Source organism: Spermophilus citellus, assembly GCF_964194105.1.
Source record: "Spermophilus citellus genome assembly, chromosome: 7".
Lineage (NCBI taxonomy): Eukaryota > Metazoa > Chordata > Mammalia > Rodentia > Sciuridae > Spermophilus > Spermophilus citellus.
The window spans coordinates 104,103,101-104,122,300 of NC_138188.1; the positions used below are offsets into that span (position 1 = coordinate 104,103,101).

The following is a 19,200-nucleotide window of genomic DNA, read 5'->3' on the forward strand; positions in this document are numbered from 1 at the left end:
CCAATAGTTAGTGAGATATCAACTTAAACATAGCATTTTACTCTAGGCAAGCAAGGTGAAGAAACATGGTGGTGAAAGATGAGAGAGGCCATGTCCCATAAATAAGAAAAGCACATTCCTACCTTATCAGGAAATATGGCAGATAAATTGTATCTGTTCCAGGGTACTTCTGGTGTCTATGCTTTGATAAGGACCAAATTCTAGGCATTGAGAGGGAAAGAACTGCTCTTCACCAACCATCAGAACTCTGAGCCAAGTAATGAAATATTTAAACTACTTTATGGTTGTTTTAAATTTTTGTTTGTAATACTTACAGGATATATTTTTATTTGGGGATAGACTGAGAAGCCACCCTTTACATATTAACAATTGACTTTAATTGTAAGGGTTGAGATGCCTATGTTAGATTTATAAAATGGCTGCCATGTTCCTCTGACTGGCATTTCATTTATTGGATCACCTTCAGGTGCATGGGTATATGGACGTCACCCGTGCAACACAACTGGCAGCTGTCTGGAGATATTCCCTACTGCAAGCTTGTCTAATCAGTTAATTCCAGAAGAGCTTGGAGGCGGACTTTCTATGTCCTGCTGCTCCTCCTTAACTATCTCACATCCTGTCAAGGTCAGAAACATATTCATAAATTCCTGTGGGCTGGGATAGCCTAGTGTTGATGAAATTCCATTCCATGGCAAAGAAAACTCATAATTTTCTTCCAAAGGTTCCCAAAATGCCCTGGGATTACCTATTGGACCACCCACATGGGCTCTGAAAAATGAACTCCCTAAAAATGGCTGGTTGGGAATCAGATTGCCTGTTTCCGAGTAGGGGAGGGGCAGGGCAAGTACTGCTGTTTTCAGGAAGATCTGCCTGATTCCCTGGAAAGGGCTACAGAATCAAACTCTTCAAATATCAATCCTCAAAATAGGGGTGACTGATTTTAAATGTTGATTTTGAAGTGAAATGCATGCATGTTTTCTTTCAGTATTAATGACTGCTTAAAAAAATAATGACCCATTTTTATTTGCAAAATGGCCCTTCCAGGCGGTGGTGGCGGCTGCTTCTTCTTCTTCTTCTTCTTCTTCTTCTTCTTCTTCTTCTTCTTCTTCTTTTTTTTTTTTTTTTTTGCCAAAGTGGACTAGAGAGAAGGAATATGGTTTTAATTCTCTGCTTCCCTTGGAATATGAAGCAACTTGACCAAGAACCTCATCAAGACACTCTTAACCTAATCTAAGTCTTAAACTTCAAAATATTATCCAGGTCAAAATTCAGGATTTTGCAGACATTAAAAATATAGTGTCATCCTCAACAAATATTTGTTAAGAGTTAACAACAGTGCAGGGGGTACCTTGGTACTTCTAAAGTTTTGAGGAGTCAAATGAAGAAGGGAGGATGATATTAAATGAAACAGCCCATAAATAACCAAGAGCAAGGTTGAAAACCATTAACTGCCAAACAAAGGCAAAAATGGGGGGAAATATAGCAACTAGCATATTTCAATAGGATTGTTAATCGTATTCAAGTGACCTACTGATGTTACACAATTAAACATAATTGTAAATCCAGTAGACCATACCAGTGAGACAATGAGCTGTTGACAACTTTGCTTTGATTTAAAAAAATTAGAGAGTGGCCCAGACATAGTGACATGTGCCTGCAATCCCAGCAACTCAGGAGGTTAAGGCAGGAAGAGCACAAGTTTGAGGCCAGCTTGGCCAATTTAGTAAGATCCTATTTCAAAAAATAAAAAGGGATGAGGTCAGTGTAGCTCAGGTATGTAGGGTGCCCCTAGGGTCAATCCCCAGTATTGCAAAAAGAAAAAAAAAAAAAAAAAAGGAGAGAGAGAGAGAAAATAATTGAGTGGCAAGCAACTGAGGTTTTCTTCTGGTCCTGATTGGTCCAGTTGTTAAGTTCTGTTGGATCTCTGCAAATAAGGTGAGATCCTTATTCCACACTTTTTAAGAAGAGATTTCAGAGACTTAATTCACTGCAAAGCAAGTTAACTCCTTCTGACGAAGTCAGAGGCCCAAGATAAACTGTTCATAAGATTCATTTGTCTGGGATTGGAGTGAGAGAAGTTCAGAGTAGGTTCAATTCCCACTAGAATTAATTAGAACCACATCCTATCATGGCTGGTCCTATCTGATGATAACATGAATCTTGGAGTTTAAATGCTGCCAAGAGTATGATTTTAGGCACTTGGGAGGCCAGTTCAAATGTGGAATGACAAACAATGTGTCCTCTTTTACCCATACCTTTCTTAGCAAAATAAGGCCAGAAGAGGGAGTAAATGCCTGTGCAGGCATGGAGAGCAGGGGAGAGGGGAGAAGCCAGATAGAACAAACCTGGGAGCCACACTGGTCGACTGGCACACAGTAGATCATTTTAGTAGCCTTGAAGTATGTGAGCAATGCAGGGCTGACTTCTCTAACTCAGTGAAGAAGGACACAGCTAAGTGGAAGAAGTTCACCAAGTCCATCGCCATGTTTCACTGGACGAATCACATTGCTTTGCATTAACTTAATGTCATTGTACTTTCTGGCTTATAATTCTGCAAAGTAAAGCACTTTTCCAAAGGAGTCCATTAGAAAGCTACATGAGCGCAGCTGTTTTTTGAGCTGTACAAATGTTTCCAAAGATATAATCAAAATGTGTTTCTATTCATTAAAAAGTATAAATATTAAACCTATTCATAGACTTTTAAGTGTAATTAAAAGTTTTGTTATGCTTTAAAATGTACTCTAATAAATGATATAATGCTTATGATGGAACTATGAGCTACAGTAAGACCTGGGTCACCAAAAATCAATAATCAGAAAAGTAAATTCTACCCATCAGACTCATTGTTCCGGTTTGTTGTGTTTGATGTCATTTTTTGTTATTTCAAGGTCTGGCCTTAACAGCCAAAGTCCTGATGAGTTGCTTCAGTAGATTTTTCTTGTTTTTACTATTTTAATTTAATAATTGTCAAATGTTTACAATTTCACACTCTTACTCTTGCGTTCACAGTCACATCACCCAAATATCCAATACAGTTGATGATATAATGAAAGATAGAAGCAGAAAAGCTTATTGCTTCTCAAAACTTCAGAGTTTAAAGAGTCACATGGGTCATGGCACAGACATGAACTCAATTTTCCTATTACTTGAATAAGTCAAGGAGGACTATTCTTTTATTTGAATGATGTTAATGATGCTTAGGGGACAGGAAGCAAGTATGTTCTCTTAGCATATGTTATCACAGAAAAGGTGGTATTCAGGGAGCAGGGAGAATAATCACACAACCTAGTTTCTTCACTGAATGTCAGTGCCACTTCCTGGTCTTCAATAAAACTCTTTGAGGACACTTCTTTCCCTGCACAAAAGGCTACATTTTCCACATCAACAAACTAATACAAACGTTTGGAAGTTTACCCAATTTCTCACTATTGCTTCTGCACCTTTGCTTCTTCCATCTCATACAAACGAAAACAAACCCGTGTTACCAAATTTATGGATCCACCTATTTTCACTTTTACATTCTTTGTGGCCATGATGCAGTCCATGTTCTAGCTTTCTCAATCTTTTTTTTTAATCGAATTTTTTTTTAATATTTATGTTTTAGTTCTCGGCAGACACAACATCTTTCTTTGTATGTGGTGCTGAGGATCGAACCCGGGCCACACGCATGACAGGCGAGCGTGCTACAGCTTGAGCCACATCCCCAGCCCCTTTTAATCGAATTTTTAAAAAATATTTTAAAGTTGTTGATGAACCTTTATCTTATGTATTTGTATGTGGTGCTGAGAATTGAACCCAGTGCCTCATGCATGCCAGGCAAGTGCTCTATCACTGAGCCACGACCCAGCCCCCTAGCTTTCTCAATCTTTAATACCAGGCTCCCCTTTTCCTTCTACCTTGTATCCCACCATCATCCTGGATGACTTTGATGTACTAAAGAAAAACCCACTTAATACCCTTGCAACAATTTTTTTTACAACTTTTTACATCTACTGTTTTGACCTTTTGCTTCATGAACTCAATCTTCCTATTACTTGAACAAGTCAAGGAGGACTATTCTTTTATTTGAATGATGTTAATGATGCTTAGGGGACAGGAAGCAAATATAAGCTCCTGGCATATGTTGTCACAGAAAAGGTGGTATTCAGGGAGCAGGGAGAAAATTCCTCAACCTTCAGCATCTGCTTCATTCTCATTCATTCCTCTAGACCAACACAAAAATTACATCAGATTGTTTCACAGCCCAGAACTTTGTGATCCTAAATTCTCACTTCCCACCAAGGGTGTAGTTCAGCGGCAGAGCATTTACCTAGCATATGAGAGGCCGAGTTCCATCCCCAGCACCACAAAAACAAACAAGAAACCAAAAAAAAAAAAAAATCTTGCTACTTTATTCCTTCCATTTATACAACTTACCAATGCCTTGCCCACTCCTTCTCTGACAGCACACTCATCAGACTTCATATTTCTTCCCTTAACCTTTCTAGATCTCCAGGTGCATCATCTCAACTCTTCCCGCCAAGACCATCAACTCCCTTAACAAAAAGTCCTTTAGCTATACCTGCTTGGCAAACTTCCCATGAGGGATCTGGGATTTTACCACCCACCTTCTCTGCTCTTTACTGTGTCTGTGGATTAGAGCAGAGAAAATAATGAAATCACAGTGTGAAAGCCTTTCAATATTTATGGTCCCCTACCCCAGGAATGACCTAATTCCCCAAACCCTCTATTCTTACCCTCTCCTACATGACTTGTCCCTCCAAAGGATTCCTTCACAAGTTCATGATATCAGATGTCTTTCTTTAATTTCCCACTGTTATTTCCCCTTAGTCATATATGTATGCACCTAAGCTCTCTTTACTTTAGAGGAAGTGCTGTCCCTCTTCCCAAAGCTCCTATGCCTCAGTATCCTCCCATTATTCTCTCCTATATATTCAGCCTCTCCTTTGGACTTATGTCCTTCAACACACACACATACTAAAATCTCTTCTATCTTAAATATCTTCCTCAATTTTATCACCTGTATCCATGTTCCTTGAAACTTCCTCAACCTTCAGCATCTGCTTCATTCTCATTTATTCCTCTAGACCAATACAAACATGACTTTCACATTCATTTCTCCACTAAATCTGTGTGTGCTACTGAAGATTGAACTCAGGGCCTTGCACTTAGCTAGACAAGTGCTCTATCACTGAGCTACATCCACATCTTATTCCATTAAAGTTTATCTTGCTAAAGTCACCAATAGTCTAATAACCAAATCCAACAGTCACTTCTCAAGCTCTCAACTTCCCTGTTACTTGATATTGTTGATCATTCCTTTTTTGAAGCTCTTCCTAATTTGCCTCCTTTCTTGGCCATCTATTTTTTATTCTTGTTCTTGAAATCTTCTTCTATCCTTAAATATTATTCATCAGAAATCTGTCCTTCCTTCTCTTCACTTCACATTCTTTATCTAGACCATCTTATTTAGGCCTAATGCTGCTTCTACCACTCAACACACTGATGAGCCATTCTTGTCCTTTTCTCTTTCATGGACTTCTGAAATGGCTGGCTAACTGTTCTCCCTGAGTTAAGTCTCAGTGACATTGCCCCCATTCTCCAAATCTATCATATATACTAATGCCAAAGTCATCTAAAGATAGTGGTTTTCAAACCTTAGTACAATTCAAAATCACCTAGAAAGACCACTAGGCTCTACCTAGAAATTCCAACTCAAGTTGATTGAGGTTGAAATTTTCCATTCCAATCAAATTCCCAATTAGGTGATGCTGATACTTCTGGTTTGGAGATTGATTACACTTTGAGACCCCTAATTTGAGAACCATTTGGACCTTATGTTATTCCTTAACTTAAAATCTTGCATTAGGTGTCTTCTGGCTATAAAACTCACCAGAAGGCTGGGGTTGTGGCTCAGTGGCAGAGCGCTTGCCTCGCACATGTGAAGCACTGGGTTCGATCCTCAGTACCACATGAAAATAAATATATTGTTTCCATGTATAACTTAAAAACATTTTTTAAAAATGTTACCAGATTCTGTCTGCCTAAGAATTACTTGCAGTGCTTATAAAAAGTCAATATTACTGGACTTTACTCTCAAGATTCTGACTTCGCAGATCTGATGCAGTGTCCAGGGAATCTCTTTGAGAATTGGCAGCCTACAAAATAATAACAATTCAAACTCTTTAATGTGGAATTCAAGTCCTTCTGTAATTTATTTTGTGCCTAGCATTACTGAACTAGTTAAATACCTAGTTCTGGCCCACACCTCAGACCTTTGTATATTCTGTGCTCACTGTTTTCACCTCTCCCTTCTTCATCTGTGGTACACTCCTTATGCTTTTTCCAAAAAGTACCCATGTGCCACTTTGAAAGCCCTGCCTGAAACTGCAAATGGCTCTCACCTGCACGAGACAAGGTTGCTCACTCCCTTCTCTGTAGCACCACCATTATCTCATACTTACTTCTACTATGGAACACCCTTGTGTGACAACTGATTAATGCCTGCCTTCTATTAGTTAATAAACTTGGAACACCACTGTGACTAAGAATCAGTATAGTCTGGCACAAAACTGTCCAGTAAATAGAAATGAGGGGGAAAGGCAGCAGTGGTGGAGGCAACTAATAGGGAGGGGAAAGTGGCTTAGGGAATATAAACAGAATCAGAGCAAAGAGGACATCCAGGAACATTTCTATCGTGCTCATTCCTGTGTACTACCCTCCTCTACTCCCAAGACGTTTACCCACCTTAGGCTACAAAGAAAACTGGCCAGCATTTTCTTTCCTATTCTCATACCCCAAATTTACCCAACTGATTATTTGCCACACATTTCCTTCCATACATCTTTTAATGTACAAACATATATTTTAAAAAGGCCAGTATTTAATTTTCTACCATCACTGAGCAAAAAATGGTGTCCCTTGTCTCACGTGATCTGTATTGTAATAAGATACCTACAAAGAACAGTTGGAATGTGTAAGAGCACACTGAACTGAAGGATTTTTATTCCCCTGATGCTGCCATATCTGGAGGTGAGAGCAAGGTGGATTTTTCAAATCCATTAGCCAAAGCTAATTTACTTCTTATATCTACTCACTCAGCCAGCCTAGCATCTGGTCCTCTTGGGCTACTCCTTTAGGATTTGAGAAAGACAGATCAAGCCAGAGGGGCAATCATGTTAATTTACAAGACTTGTTTACTGTCTCTAACTAGTGTTATCTGGTTAACTCGTAAATGCTAGAACCAAGATGGGGCCTTTTCCATGATATATATCTGCCCATACCACCCATTTTGCTTTTATGAACTAACTTCATCAAATTGTAAACCAAGAGAAACACATCCTCAAGATCCTAAGGAAAGCACATTGAAATGGTAGCTTTCCTGCCCTTCTTTTCCCGCCCCTCGAATCGCATTTAGGCTGAATCAATTTAAATAGCAAACAACCTAATACAATGGTTTTCTTCTTGTTCTTCCAATGTACTAACATTCCTACCTGAGGCCACTGCCCTTACTGCTATTATAACATGAAATTGTCACCGAAACTATTTATATGTCTTGCTTTGTCCAACATTTGCTCAAAAATCATCTCAAAGATGCTTTCTTATAGTACCATTCCTATCACTTCCTATTTCCTTGCCTGATTGTTTTCTCTTTACTATACTTATCACTGCTACCAGGAAACATTGTACATAAACTTACCACATGATCTACTCCGCATACCCTGTGACCTCTGTGAGGGTAGGGCCTTTGTATTTCTTATTCACTGTTATATCCCAAATGCCAAATAAGAGTGTCTGGTGTTTAACAAATATTTGTTGAATGGTTGAACAGACTCAGACTAAATGCCAAATAATTTTAACTTTAAAAAGCAGACCAAAATGTTTAAGGAAGACATGGTTAGACATAAAAGTTACCTTGGGTAGTTATATAGATAAATTACTCCTTAAATTATTTCCTTTGTTGAAAATCTTTTGAGAACGCTGCAAGGATTGTTTTTAGAGCCAGATTATGAACTCATGATTGATATTTTTACTTTTGTCTCATTTTGTATCACAAAAAGCATCAGTGTAAAAAAAAAAATCAACACAGAAAACACATGACATGCTATTTTAGGTTTCCAAAACAAGGCTTCAGAAGTTTAAATGACTAGTGAAAATATCAATGGACTAAGCATATCGCCTGCCAAAAATGTGGGAGGTATTAACTTAAAGGGTTAATGCGCACAAACATGAAAGTTCTGCAGTACATTTATTTATTAATTTATTCATTCATTCTTTTTTTTTTTTTAATTGTGCAGTGTGGGATTGAACCCAGGGCCTTATGCATGCTAGACAAGAACTCCACCACTGAGCTACATCCCCAACTTTGGAGTATGAAATTCAAAATATACATTTTGGATATAGATCAAATTCTCTGAGGACAAATTAGTAACTTCTTGTATTTCACTTCCCTTCATAACTCCAAACATCCAAGACTGTTTACTGAGGACTTGCCCATCTTCCAATCACCTGGTATTTTCAATCTGCCCATACTCTAGAATACATGACATTTACATTTATCATCTCCCTCATGAATATGGACACTCTATAAAATCTAGATTTTAAAAGTATTATTTCAAACAAGTAAAAGGAAAATCTTTGGAAGCAAAAGAAGTGAAAAAACAGGAAAAGTGACAGCAAAACCCTGAGTCTTGGAATAGCTGATTCAAAAATATCTTGAAATATCGCAGGTTAGAATAAATCAGCTAAGACCCCATCTCAGAAGGGCAACAAAGAGAACCCCACCCAAGACTTGAACCTACTCTTTTTTGTAGTTTTTCCAGTAATATTAACCAACTAAATTTAAAGAAATTGGTGCTAGAAGGCAACTCTACTCATCCCCCTTTCTGTAGTAATTACTGGCCAGCTGAGAACTAAAGATAATGAAAAGGACTGGAAGGAAAGCAGACACACAAAGGTACCATATCACACCAAGTGATACATGAAATTGTTCAAAATGAAAGAGTTATTCAAGAGTCATACAAACAAATCAATCTTTTTACTAGAGAGGCATACCTCTCACACGTGTATTATTCAAATGTACTAACACATGAAAGATCACATCACCTTGTTTATGGATACATTTAATATCCCTTACACTTCCCGACTTTCAAAACATAATAGTATACAAAATATAAAATATCTTAAATATTTATAAAAATCGCAAGAAAAAAATAGAACGTATGAAAATATTTTTATCTGAGTTCTCCCTCGCTGTTGAGAGACAGCTTAGTTTGCCTTAAGTTCATAACTGCTGAGTGGGTAGGAGTACGCCCTGCCTAATACTATTCTGTCCCGAAGGAGCTTAAATAAAACATAGTAGTTGCAGAAGAGGATGAGAGCCATAGAAAGTGTGTGATTCCACTTCTCCGACCGCAGCAAGGAATAGAGCTGGTAGAAGACAACACTGCCCTCAATAAGGATTAGTAGATTTAACAGCCTTAATGGACGATGAAACAGGAACTGTAAGGAAGTTAAAAAACACAATGTTATTTCATAGGAAAGACTCAAGTTATTCTTGAATTCATTTCTCCAAAGTAATTTCGTATTTATGAGTTCTTACACACAATAAAAAATACATCTGTTTGCCCTGGGACATAAAAAGAGGGATATGTATGTCCAAAAGAACAAGTATATTTATCCAAGACAGGGTGGAATAAAGCAACAAATGGGAAATATTTCACACTTTGAAAATCAATATGTAATGAAGATATTGAGGATATAATGTAGGATTATAACTGATTAAAATGTAACCATTTAAAAATGTGAAAACTAGGGCTAAGGATGTATGTAGCTTGGTAGTAGAGTGCTTGCCTAGCATGTGTAAGGCCCTGGGTTCAATCCTCAGTATTACAAGAAATTTTTAAATAAAATAAATAAATATATAAAAGCTATTCTTAGCTTGTGGGATAATCTAAGACCAAATACTCACACTAGACAAGTACCTAGAAAGAGGGAAGTATTATAAGTTCAGGGAAGTATTATAATACCAACACCATAGTTTTTTAATTTTTCCTTAAACTCTTTACACACGATGGTCACTTATGAAATCTTTTATAAAACATATGCTTCTACTATTTATTTTTTCTCAATTTTGAGAAATAGAGTGCAAAAAGACAAAGCAAAGAGGAAGGAAGGAAAAATGAGTTGGAACCAGAGTTAAGATTACACATTGGGCTTACTATTTTCACTCTCATCAAATTGTTCACTCTAAGGAGCTAAATCCAGGTTTACTAATAAAAAGGCATTAGGTCACAGGTTGCAAAGGAACATTATCTAACAATTCAGCTCAGCCAGTCAAGTCCTAAATTTAGATGAGGAGGGGCTGGGGATGTGGCTCAAGCGGTAGCGCGCTCGACTGGCATGCGTGCGGCCCGGGTTCCATCCTCAGCACTACATACCAACAAAGATGTGTCTGCCGAGAATTAAAAAATAAATATTAAAAATTCTCTAAAAAAAAATTTAGATAAGGAGAGACTGTATTAATGGTAGTTAATTTCAGATCTAAAAGAACTAATTTAGAAGGAAGTTTGATCTCAAGAACTTAAACCTGAGAATGAAGGCCAAACTATCATGACTCCTCTGAAAGGTACATAGTGTCTCAGGGCCCTTCTTCAGGAAAAAGAAAATCTTTAACTTGGGGTTTACTACATGATACTTCGGTAGTATCATACATAAAACTGGCTCAATTAATTTTCTAGAAGGATTCAGAAAAACAATTTCAGATTCCATGGCAAGGTGTGTCATTAAACATGCCAGTAACCTACAAACTGAATAAGGAGAAAGGTAGACAGGTTTTAAAGGGTAAAGGCTATTGGTAATAGACACATTTAAAGTGAGTGTTCTTAAACTTCAATCTGCTTAAGAACCATTTCCAAATATGAAAATGCTATAGATTCCTAAGATCCTTTAGAAGACTGGGATACAGGCACTGAATACTACTTTAAAAGAGTGAGTCAGGTGCCAAGCACAATGGTACAAGCCTGTAATCTCAGCTACTTGGGAGGCTGAGGCAGGAGGATCACAAGTTTAAGGCCAGCCTGGATAAATTTGTGAGACTCTCTCACGAAATACAATAAAAAAGGGGGTCTGCGGATTAGCTTGGTGATACAGTGTTTGCCTGGCATGCATGAGGCCCTGGATTTTACCCCTAGTATTGGGGGGGGGAAAGGAGACGGGAACAAGAGTGGCCAGGTCATTTATATACAGGTGGCTCAACAACTGCTTTTAGAAGCACTAACTATTTGGTCAAAATCAGCAATTAATTAACTTGCCTAATCTTTCTTCCATAGATTCTACTTGATTCTTCAGCTGTCCAACACTAGCAAGAAAAATACTTATTTTTCAAGCAGAAAATTCTAACAAAAATATTTTGTTGTTACAGTTTTCAAGAGGACAACAAGGATGAACAGAAGCCATTAATGCCCCAGGGAACTCAGCCATCTAAATTAAATAAGTATCCTGTGGAGAAATCAAATACTTATGTAGTTGTGACTTGAGTCTGTTTCCATCTTAAGACAAGCTCATGGGAGTTCAGAAGGAGCCACTGTGGTCTCCTCATCCAAGGCCCTTTAACTTCCCTATGCTCCTCCCATCATATATTTACAGATATCCTGCCCTCATGCAAGTTCCCAGTATGTAATTGAAAGGTCCCTTGGTAACAAACACCTGCAGAACTAAAAAGTCCATGTATCCTCACAAGGAACTGAGGGAGAAAAGTATAATTTTTTTTTTTTAAATCTCCAATTCTATTTTAGGATATGATCACTACTCAAAGGCAATGCACTGCACTACGGACATTTTTACTAAGAATAGTCCTGAGCAGGTCTCTTCTTTTCCCTACTCCCACTGGCCACCAGGCTGGCCTTTCCTTTAAAAGTAAATGCTGCTTCCTAGAGTCAGAATTTCTGGAAAACTAAAGACCACATAAAACATAATCCAATGCATAAGTGCAAGTGAGAAAGAAGCAGGGTTCAGTGGATATAGATTGCTTTTTCCTTTTCTAACTTTGAAGCTTTTCTCTTTTGAATCCATGTAAAGATAAAAGGCTATAGATCATAACATTTGTCTGACTTCCAAAGGGGTAAGTTAAGGTATTTTAAAGAGAAGAAAAAATAAAAATAACACACACAAATATCTGACAAATAAAAAAATTAATAAAAACTACATTATTACTATATTAAATATTACTTAAAGATACACACAGATAAAATATATCTTAAGGACATCACTAAACCCAACTATTACAAAATAAAATTGTAAGATGAAAAAGGAAGTCTTATATAATGGACAGCTTATTTGACACAAAATTACATTTAATAAATTCCAATGTAACTAGAGAAACCACCCAAGCTATTGAGACTACAATAATGATATATGACCTCCAAACTGCTTTTCAGAAGACACCTCCATGGGCCCAGGACCATTGTTATAGTTACAGCAAAAATTATCATGCCTCAAATTCCTAGTATGTGTTACTCACTGTGCTATGTGCATACATACAGAATGGCCTTCTAACACTTACTCCTAAACTTATGTTTAAAAATAAATAAATGGTACTTGCATAAAAACGGGCATGGGATACATCTGAAGGCACTGCCACGTTGTAAGGCCCCATGGCTCTATATAAACATCTGCTATGCCGCACCAGCACCCCTTGAGGCCATATTGTATTTTCTGACCAACTAAAGGAGAAAGAAATGCAATGTTAGCATATTGACAATTACAAATAAGACTGTGTCTAGCAAGGCCAGTTATATTTCTATGAAAGGAATTAAATATTCAAGGCTTCATCTGTCTGAATTCTGAAAATATAGTAATTCCATGGTCAAACTTGAAGGAGTTAGAAAGGATCTGTTATGGTAAACTTCATTGCTATGTAGTCAGAGAGACTGTAAAGTAATACAGTTAACTCAGTGTTGAAGGACTTAAGAGGCTTAGCAGAATGAGCAGATAAAATTGTTTCAGTAAGGCATCCATGGGCCAGAAAATAGAATGTAAGCAGGCGGACTTCTGTCTCCATCCCAAGTGAACAGTCTACTGGTTGACATGATAGAGGGAACAAACAAGAGGAGAAAGCCAATGGCAACAAGAACAGAGAAGAAATTAACACACTGTCAAACTAATGTGATATTCACTGCAGAATTACATCCCTAAAACTTATTGAAAATCAGTTTGCTCATCAGATAATTCAAATACCTCAAAGATGTGAGAAGCTATACAGTAGAACAAAGACACACACAAGGTACTGACACAGAGTTTTCTTTTTACTGCTTTCTGGACTCATTTTTATAGAGGTTTCTCTAGGGAAAAGAAGTTAGGGAAGAAAAAGCTTCAGTCTTTTCAGCATCAATGTAATGGAGTAGGGATGGGGATGGGGATCTTCAGGTTAAGCTTTATTAAAAAAAACAAAAAACAAACCTAAGTTAATTCATTTCTTCCTGATTTTCGAAAGGTTAGTTTCCTAGAGTAAGAACTGGGGCAGCAGTTTAGATATGTTAAAAAATATATTCTAGCACCCTGAAGCTTCCCCAGTTCAGAAAATGTTCCGCCAGCCTTGCTCACACTTACCAGCATTAAAGTGATGATACACCTCATGGCCATGTGCCATCAGTAGCCTGAAGATGTACAGTACTAGTACTGTGGATTGTATTTTCAATTTTTATTGAAATCTGTCCTTTGCCCACAGTCGGGTTTCTTTTCAGCCTGGCCCAATCTCTTTCAGTTCCTGGGCTTGAAGGCCTGTGCTAATCTGTATCAGACATCAAGGCAGATAATTGAAGGGAGAACTCTGAGGGGGAGAGGGGAAGGGAAGGTCACCTCAATCTGTTCCACTTAATTAGGAAAAAACTGGTAGGGGATGAAATTTGTGAAATGTTCAAATTACACAAGGGAGGAAGATGCAGATGGTCCGTGTCTGAGAGATAGGCATGATGATGGACTCAAAAGTGACAGAAAAAAAAGTTCTAAAGTTAGCCACTTTGGATCACAGGGGCCATGCAGAGAAATGTCTGATAAGGGGACACAATAAGAATAATACTTAGAACTCACAGCCAGGGACAGTTTTCACTGAAATACAGGAGAGGCAGGGAAATAGTAGAAAGATTAGGAAGGAAAAAAAAAAAAAAAGAAAAAGAAACAGAAAAAAATTACAGGCAGGAAAAATTACTAATCCAAATCTGCATGTATTAGAAAAGATGAGAAAAGCAAAGTCCAGCTGTCTTAGGTGTGAGATGAGTAGCTATCAACTTAGCTGTGGCAATGAAAATGAGAAGATAAACCTTAAAAATCTTATAAAAAGAATTTAAAATATATCATGACTCTTTGAATTTGGGCAAACAGTTAAGACTGAAAGACAACTCTGAAGTACTGCTTGGGGCACAAATTATACACTCTAGAGTGACTGGGCAGCTGAAAGGTAGGACGCATTTGAGAAGGGGCTGGGTATGGTGGTAGAAATGAGTTAATGTATCCTGTATTCAGTTTAGCAATGATGACAAGCATCCATGTAGACAAAAACTAAAAAATGTTCAAAGCCAAGAACAGAATGACATACAAAGCAAATAAACATGATCAGCAGCATGTAGAAACGTGTTACATGGTTTTACCCTCTAGCTACTCACATGTGCTGTGGAGCATTGCTGTAGGACCCATGTTCTAGCTTCTGCCATTTGCCGAGGTGAGCAGCTGATTTATGTAGCAAATCACAGTATTTTGATGGCAGCAACTGTGTGGTAAGCATGACAAAAGCATTGATCCACACCATAATGAGGTGTTCACATGACCAGCGCATGTCATAGTACTGGGTACTCTGAAAGAGATCAAAAGAGACAGAAATGATCCATGCACCAGCATCAGACACAGGATGGGTACGTGTATATATGCCCTGCAGACAAATGCCACACTTAGTCAACATGCACTGGTTGTCCTGATGTCCGTGCAGAAAGTTCAAGAGCAGAGTCCTCCAAAATCCTTCAACCTGACTTTCTGGCTGTATGAATTAGGGCTGGGAGGGAGAGGCAATTATATTTTAAGTGTTTCCTTTCTAGAAGAACTGAGTGCTTCTGAAGGACCACTCCGGCTGCAGAAGTGCTTCTGAATGGGTGAAGGAAGGACATTAAAATGTCCCAAAAGATTTTGGGCCCAAGTGACATCCAGACCATTTTTCTTTTCCACTGAAGTAAATTGAAGTTTAGATAAATAAAGGTTAGATTAAATTCAAGAAATTCCTCATAACCCTGTTAGATCAATCACAATAACCTGGATTTTATTGAATCCTTGGTTCTCTTAAGCTGCTACATATTTTTTCCTATAATAATTATAATCTTTACTCTCCCCGGAAACTAAAAAGAAAAAAAAAAAAAAAAGAAAGAAAGAAAATAAGAAAAAAAATTGGAAAGAAAGGAAAAAAAGAAAGAGGGGACCACCACGGGGTGCATCACATATACGGAAATACCTATCCGCCAACCAGGAGCGGTTTTAGTGCACTCCAGATGCAGCCGAACTCCACCATCCAGGCTGCCAAAGGGGAGACAGAGAAAAGGGGGATTAAACAAGAAATACCCAGTTTATTTAATTCACACACAATCCAGGGAGCACACAAAGCAAAATATCTGCTTACCTTCACAAAACACAGAGGGAGAAATGCAACATAGTAGGCACTGAAGAGGGAGTTGAAGAGAACTTCTTTGATTCTGTGGTTGAAATCGGCTTTCAGACATTCTACCTCATTTCGAATGAGATCTGGAGATAGGGGGCAGCTGTGGGTGGGGATGGGTGTGGCATTATTAAACTGTTCTTTTAAAGACTCCAGCAATAAGGAGAGGAAGTCTTTGGATTTGGCCAAGCCACCCACAGTTGAGGCGCTTTCCTCTACCGCCTGATGCTGTACCACATAGTTATAGTCTGTGAGAAGAAGATGAGCTCTACTATCTTGGTGGAAACAACAGAGAGGAACATAAACACCAAACCTGTAAGACAAGGTAAATATGAAAATAATACCACAGAAAACACCTAAGAACACTGTATAATTATGTCAATATAATAGTCTTGATGCACCAGAGTAAACATAATAGGAACTTTCTGAGGGTAAATTCCTTGTCTGAGAAGGAAAGTCTTCCATTTCTTACAACAAAAGTAGTACATATTCATTGCAGAAGAGGAAAATAAAAAAGTTTCAATTACAAAATATAAACTACCTAGAAATAATCATTTTTATTAGTGGGTACACATTTGTCCAACATATAAACTTTATATATAGTCATGTATGCTTTTTTCTTTTATGTATTTGATCTCATATAGTAAAAACTGTTTTGCATCTTGCTATTTCACCTTGTGTGTATACAATGGGTATTTTCTTATGTCTAAATATTTTTCTGTAAGAACTTTTAAAAACATTATAGGATTCATATATTGACATACATAATTTATCCATTTCTCACTTGATAGAAACTAGCTGTTTCTGTGGGTTTCACATGACATTTTTTATGGGGAGCAAACCCAAGGCCTTGCACATGCTAGATAAGTATTATATCACTGAGCTACATCTCAGCCCAGAAAAAAAAGTTGTTTCTTATTTTCCACTAGCATAAATAACATGACAAGTATTCTCCTAATGCGGATCTTTGTGTATGTTTAGAAATTTTTGATATGGTTTGCCCTTCAACTTAAATGTCTCCATAGTGAGGGGCTCTCCTGCCTGCAAACTGTGTATCACTTACCCCACTCCCAAAAGCACTCTCCTTTTGCAGTTATTTTTCTCCACAGATTTTACCACTCCATACATGTTTATTAGGTTTTTTATTCTGGGGTGATTATTTTTTCTTGTTCTATCTTCCATTATTATTATTATTATTATTATTATTATTATTATTATTATTATTATTATTTTGGTATTAAGAATTTAACTCAGGGGTGTTTTACCACGGAGCAACATCGTCAGCTCTATTTTTTGAGATAGGATCTTGCTAAGGTATGTATGCTGGCCCAGAACTTGTGATCCTCCTGCCTCAGCCTTCCAAGTCAATGAGAATACAAGTGTGCACCACTGTGCCTGGACCCTCATTACAATTTAAACTATAAATGCTGGGCACAGTGAGGCATGCTTGTAATCCCAGAAACTTGGGAGGCTGAGGCAGGAGGATTCCAAGTTCAAAGCCAGTCTCAGCAACTTAATGAGACCCTATCTCAAAGTAAAAAATAAAAAGGTCTAGGGATGTGGTTCAGTGGTTAAGTATCCCTGGGTTCAATCCCCAGTACCAAATAATAATAATAATAATAATAATAATAATTTATTTCTTTATATACTTAAATTGAAAAAGACTGCTAGCCATTTTGATGATGGTAATCCTATTAAACTTAATTAGAGCTCAATTAAAATATTCTCACTAGGTGTGTTAGTGTCCACCTATAATCCTACTACTCAGGAGGATGAGGCAGTCCAATCCGAAATTCAAGGCCAACGTGGGCAATTTGGCAAGACCTTGTCTCAAAATTTCAAAAGGACATGGTATGTAACTCTGCAGAGTACTTGGCAAGCATGCATGAGGCCCTGAGTCCATCCCCAGTACTATAAAATAAATAAATATTTTCCACTAGATGACACAAATGTACACACCTATAGCACACCTGTAATCTCAAGGACTCGGGAGTCTAAGAGGATCACAAATTCAAGGTCAGCCTAGGCAACTTAGTGAGGCACTGTAAATTTTAATTTTTTTAATATTTATTTCTTAGTTATACACAATACCTTTATTTTGTTTATTTTTATGTGGTGCTGAGGATCGAACCCAGGGCCGCGCACGTGCTAGGTGAGCGCTCTGCGCTGAGCCATAACCCCAGCCCCTGTAAATTTAAAATTTAAAAAGGACCAGATATGTATCTTGGTGGTAAAGCACTATTGGGTTCAATCCCCAGTATCACAACCTCTCCACTGGTAGGACAGCCATACTTCTCAGTTTCCCTAGGATAGTTCTAGTTTATGTCTGTTGTCTCAACTAATCTAGTTTAGAAAACAAATTATATGGCTATCATATCCACTAGTTTTCAAATTTTTTAAACTTTTAATTTATATTTGAAGAATTTAATTCTCCCTTTTTTTATAGTATTATTTGCATGACCCAAATAACTTCTAAAGATTTGTTAATTGCAAAACAGGAGTACTCACGGATAGCCAAGGAAGAGGAGATTAAGTACTGAATGGCTTCGAAAGAGATTGACTAGGGTCCAACAAAGTACCCATCCACACAAAGTGAGAAGCACCAAGCGAGCTGATATCAGAACCATGTAGTGAATCATAGATGCTGCACCCGCCTTGGTGGCCTGAAAGTTTAGAAGCATCAAAGGTAAATTTTATAAATTATCTTATTTAAAAGCAATGTAACATAAATAAGGGTAGTAGGTTTAAATGAAAGCTAAACTGTATCAAAAAAAAAAAAAGAAAACTGTTTCATCCCACCTTATCTTCCTAATTCTTGAAAATTCAACCCTCTCCAGGCAATTAGTCATCTCCTCCTTGTACCCACACAGACCTGCTTTAACTTTTCATCATTATCATCTAATTTGTTTTCACTAGGGTTTCTCATCAAAGTATGGTCCATGGACCAGTCATCAGAATCACTTGAGTTGCTTATGAACATGTAAGTTCCTAACAACTTTTCTCTTTGAATGTAGGGGAAAAAAATTTGAGTCAAGGAATCTATATTTTAACAATCTCTCAGGTGATTTATATGTATATACAGATGGAGAGCCAATAATTTATCTAACTTACTTCCTACCAGAATGGCAAGGGCCTCAATAGCAGCAAGAGTACTTCTATTTTTCTTTGAATTCTCACCTCTAATCTGCTTGCTGAGTTGACGTTTAAAATATTACAAAAATTTTACAAAATAATCACATCTTCTTTGACAGACCTCTATATGTTTAACTTTTGCACATACAAAAATAATGTGTAGGGCTGGGGTTGTAGCTCAGTGGTAAAGTGCTTGCCTCGCATGTGTGAGGCCCTGGGTTCGATCCTCAGCACCACATTGAAAATAAATAAATAAAAATAAAATATTGTGTCCATCTATAACTAAAAAAATAAAAAATAAAAATAATAAATAATGTATAAATACTTGTAATTCTTTATATCATATCTCAAATGTTCTTCTTAAATCCTAAATC

General features: G+C 37.4%; 1 protein-coding gene across 2 annotated transcripts in view; it reads right to left on the minus strand.

The window, feature by feature from the left end:
- Window positions 1–1,090: 1,090 nt before the first annotated feature.
- TMEM39A (transmembrane protein 39A) overlaps window positions 1,091–19,200 on the minus strand; it is a 42,643-nt gene continuing 24,533 nt past the window's right edge. For both annotated transcript variants that reach the window (XM_081302338.1, XM_081302337.1), the window contains exons 5-9: window positions 18,203–18,357; window positions 15,659–16,007; window positions 14,661–14,848; window positions 12,602–12,722; window positions 1,091–9,501 (exon numbers count right to left, since the gene is read on the minus strand). In XM_081302338.1, the coding sequence (XP_081158464.1) occupies window positions 9,268–9,501; window positions 12,602–12,722; window positions 14,661–14,848; window positions 15,659–16,007; window positions 18,203–18,357 (1,047 nt within the window). In that variant the 3' untranslated portion in view covers window positions 1,091–9,267. The remainder of the gene's footprint in view (window positions 9,502–12,601; window positions 12,723–14,660; window positions 14,849–15,658; window positions 16,008–18,202; window positions 18,358–19,200) is intronic.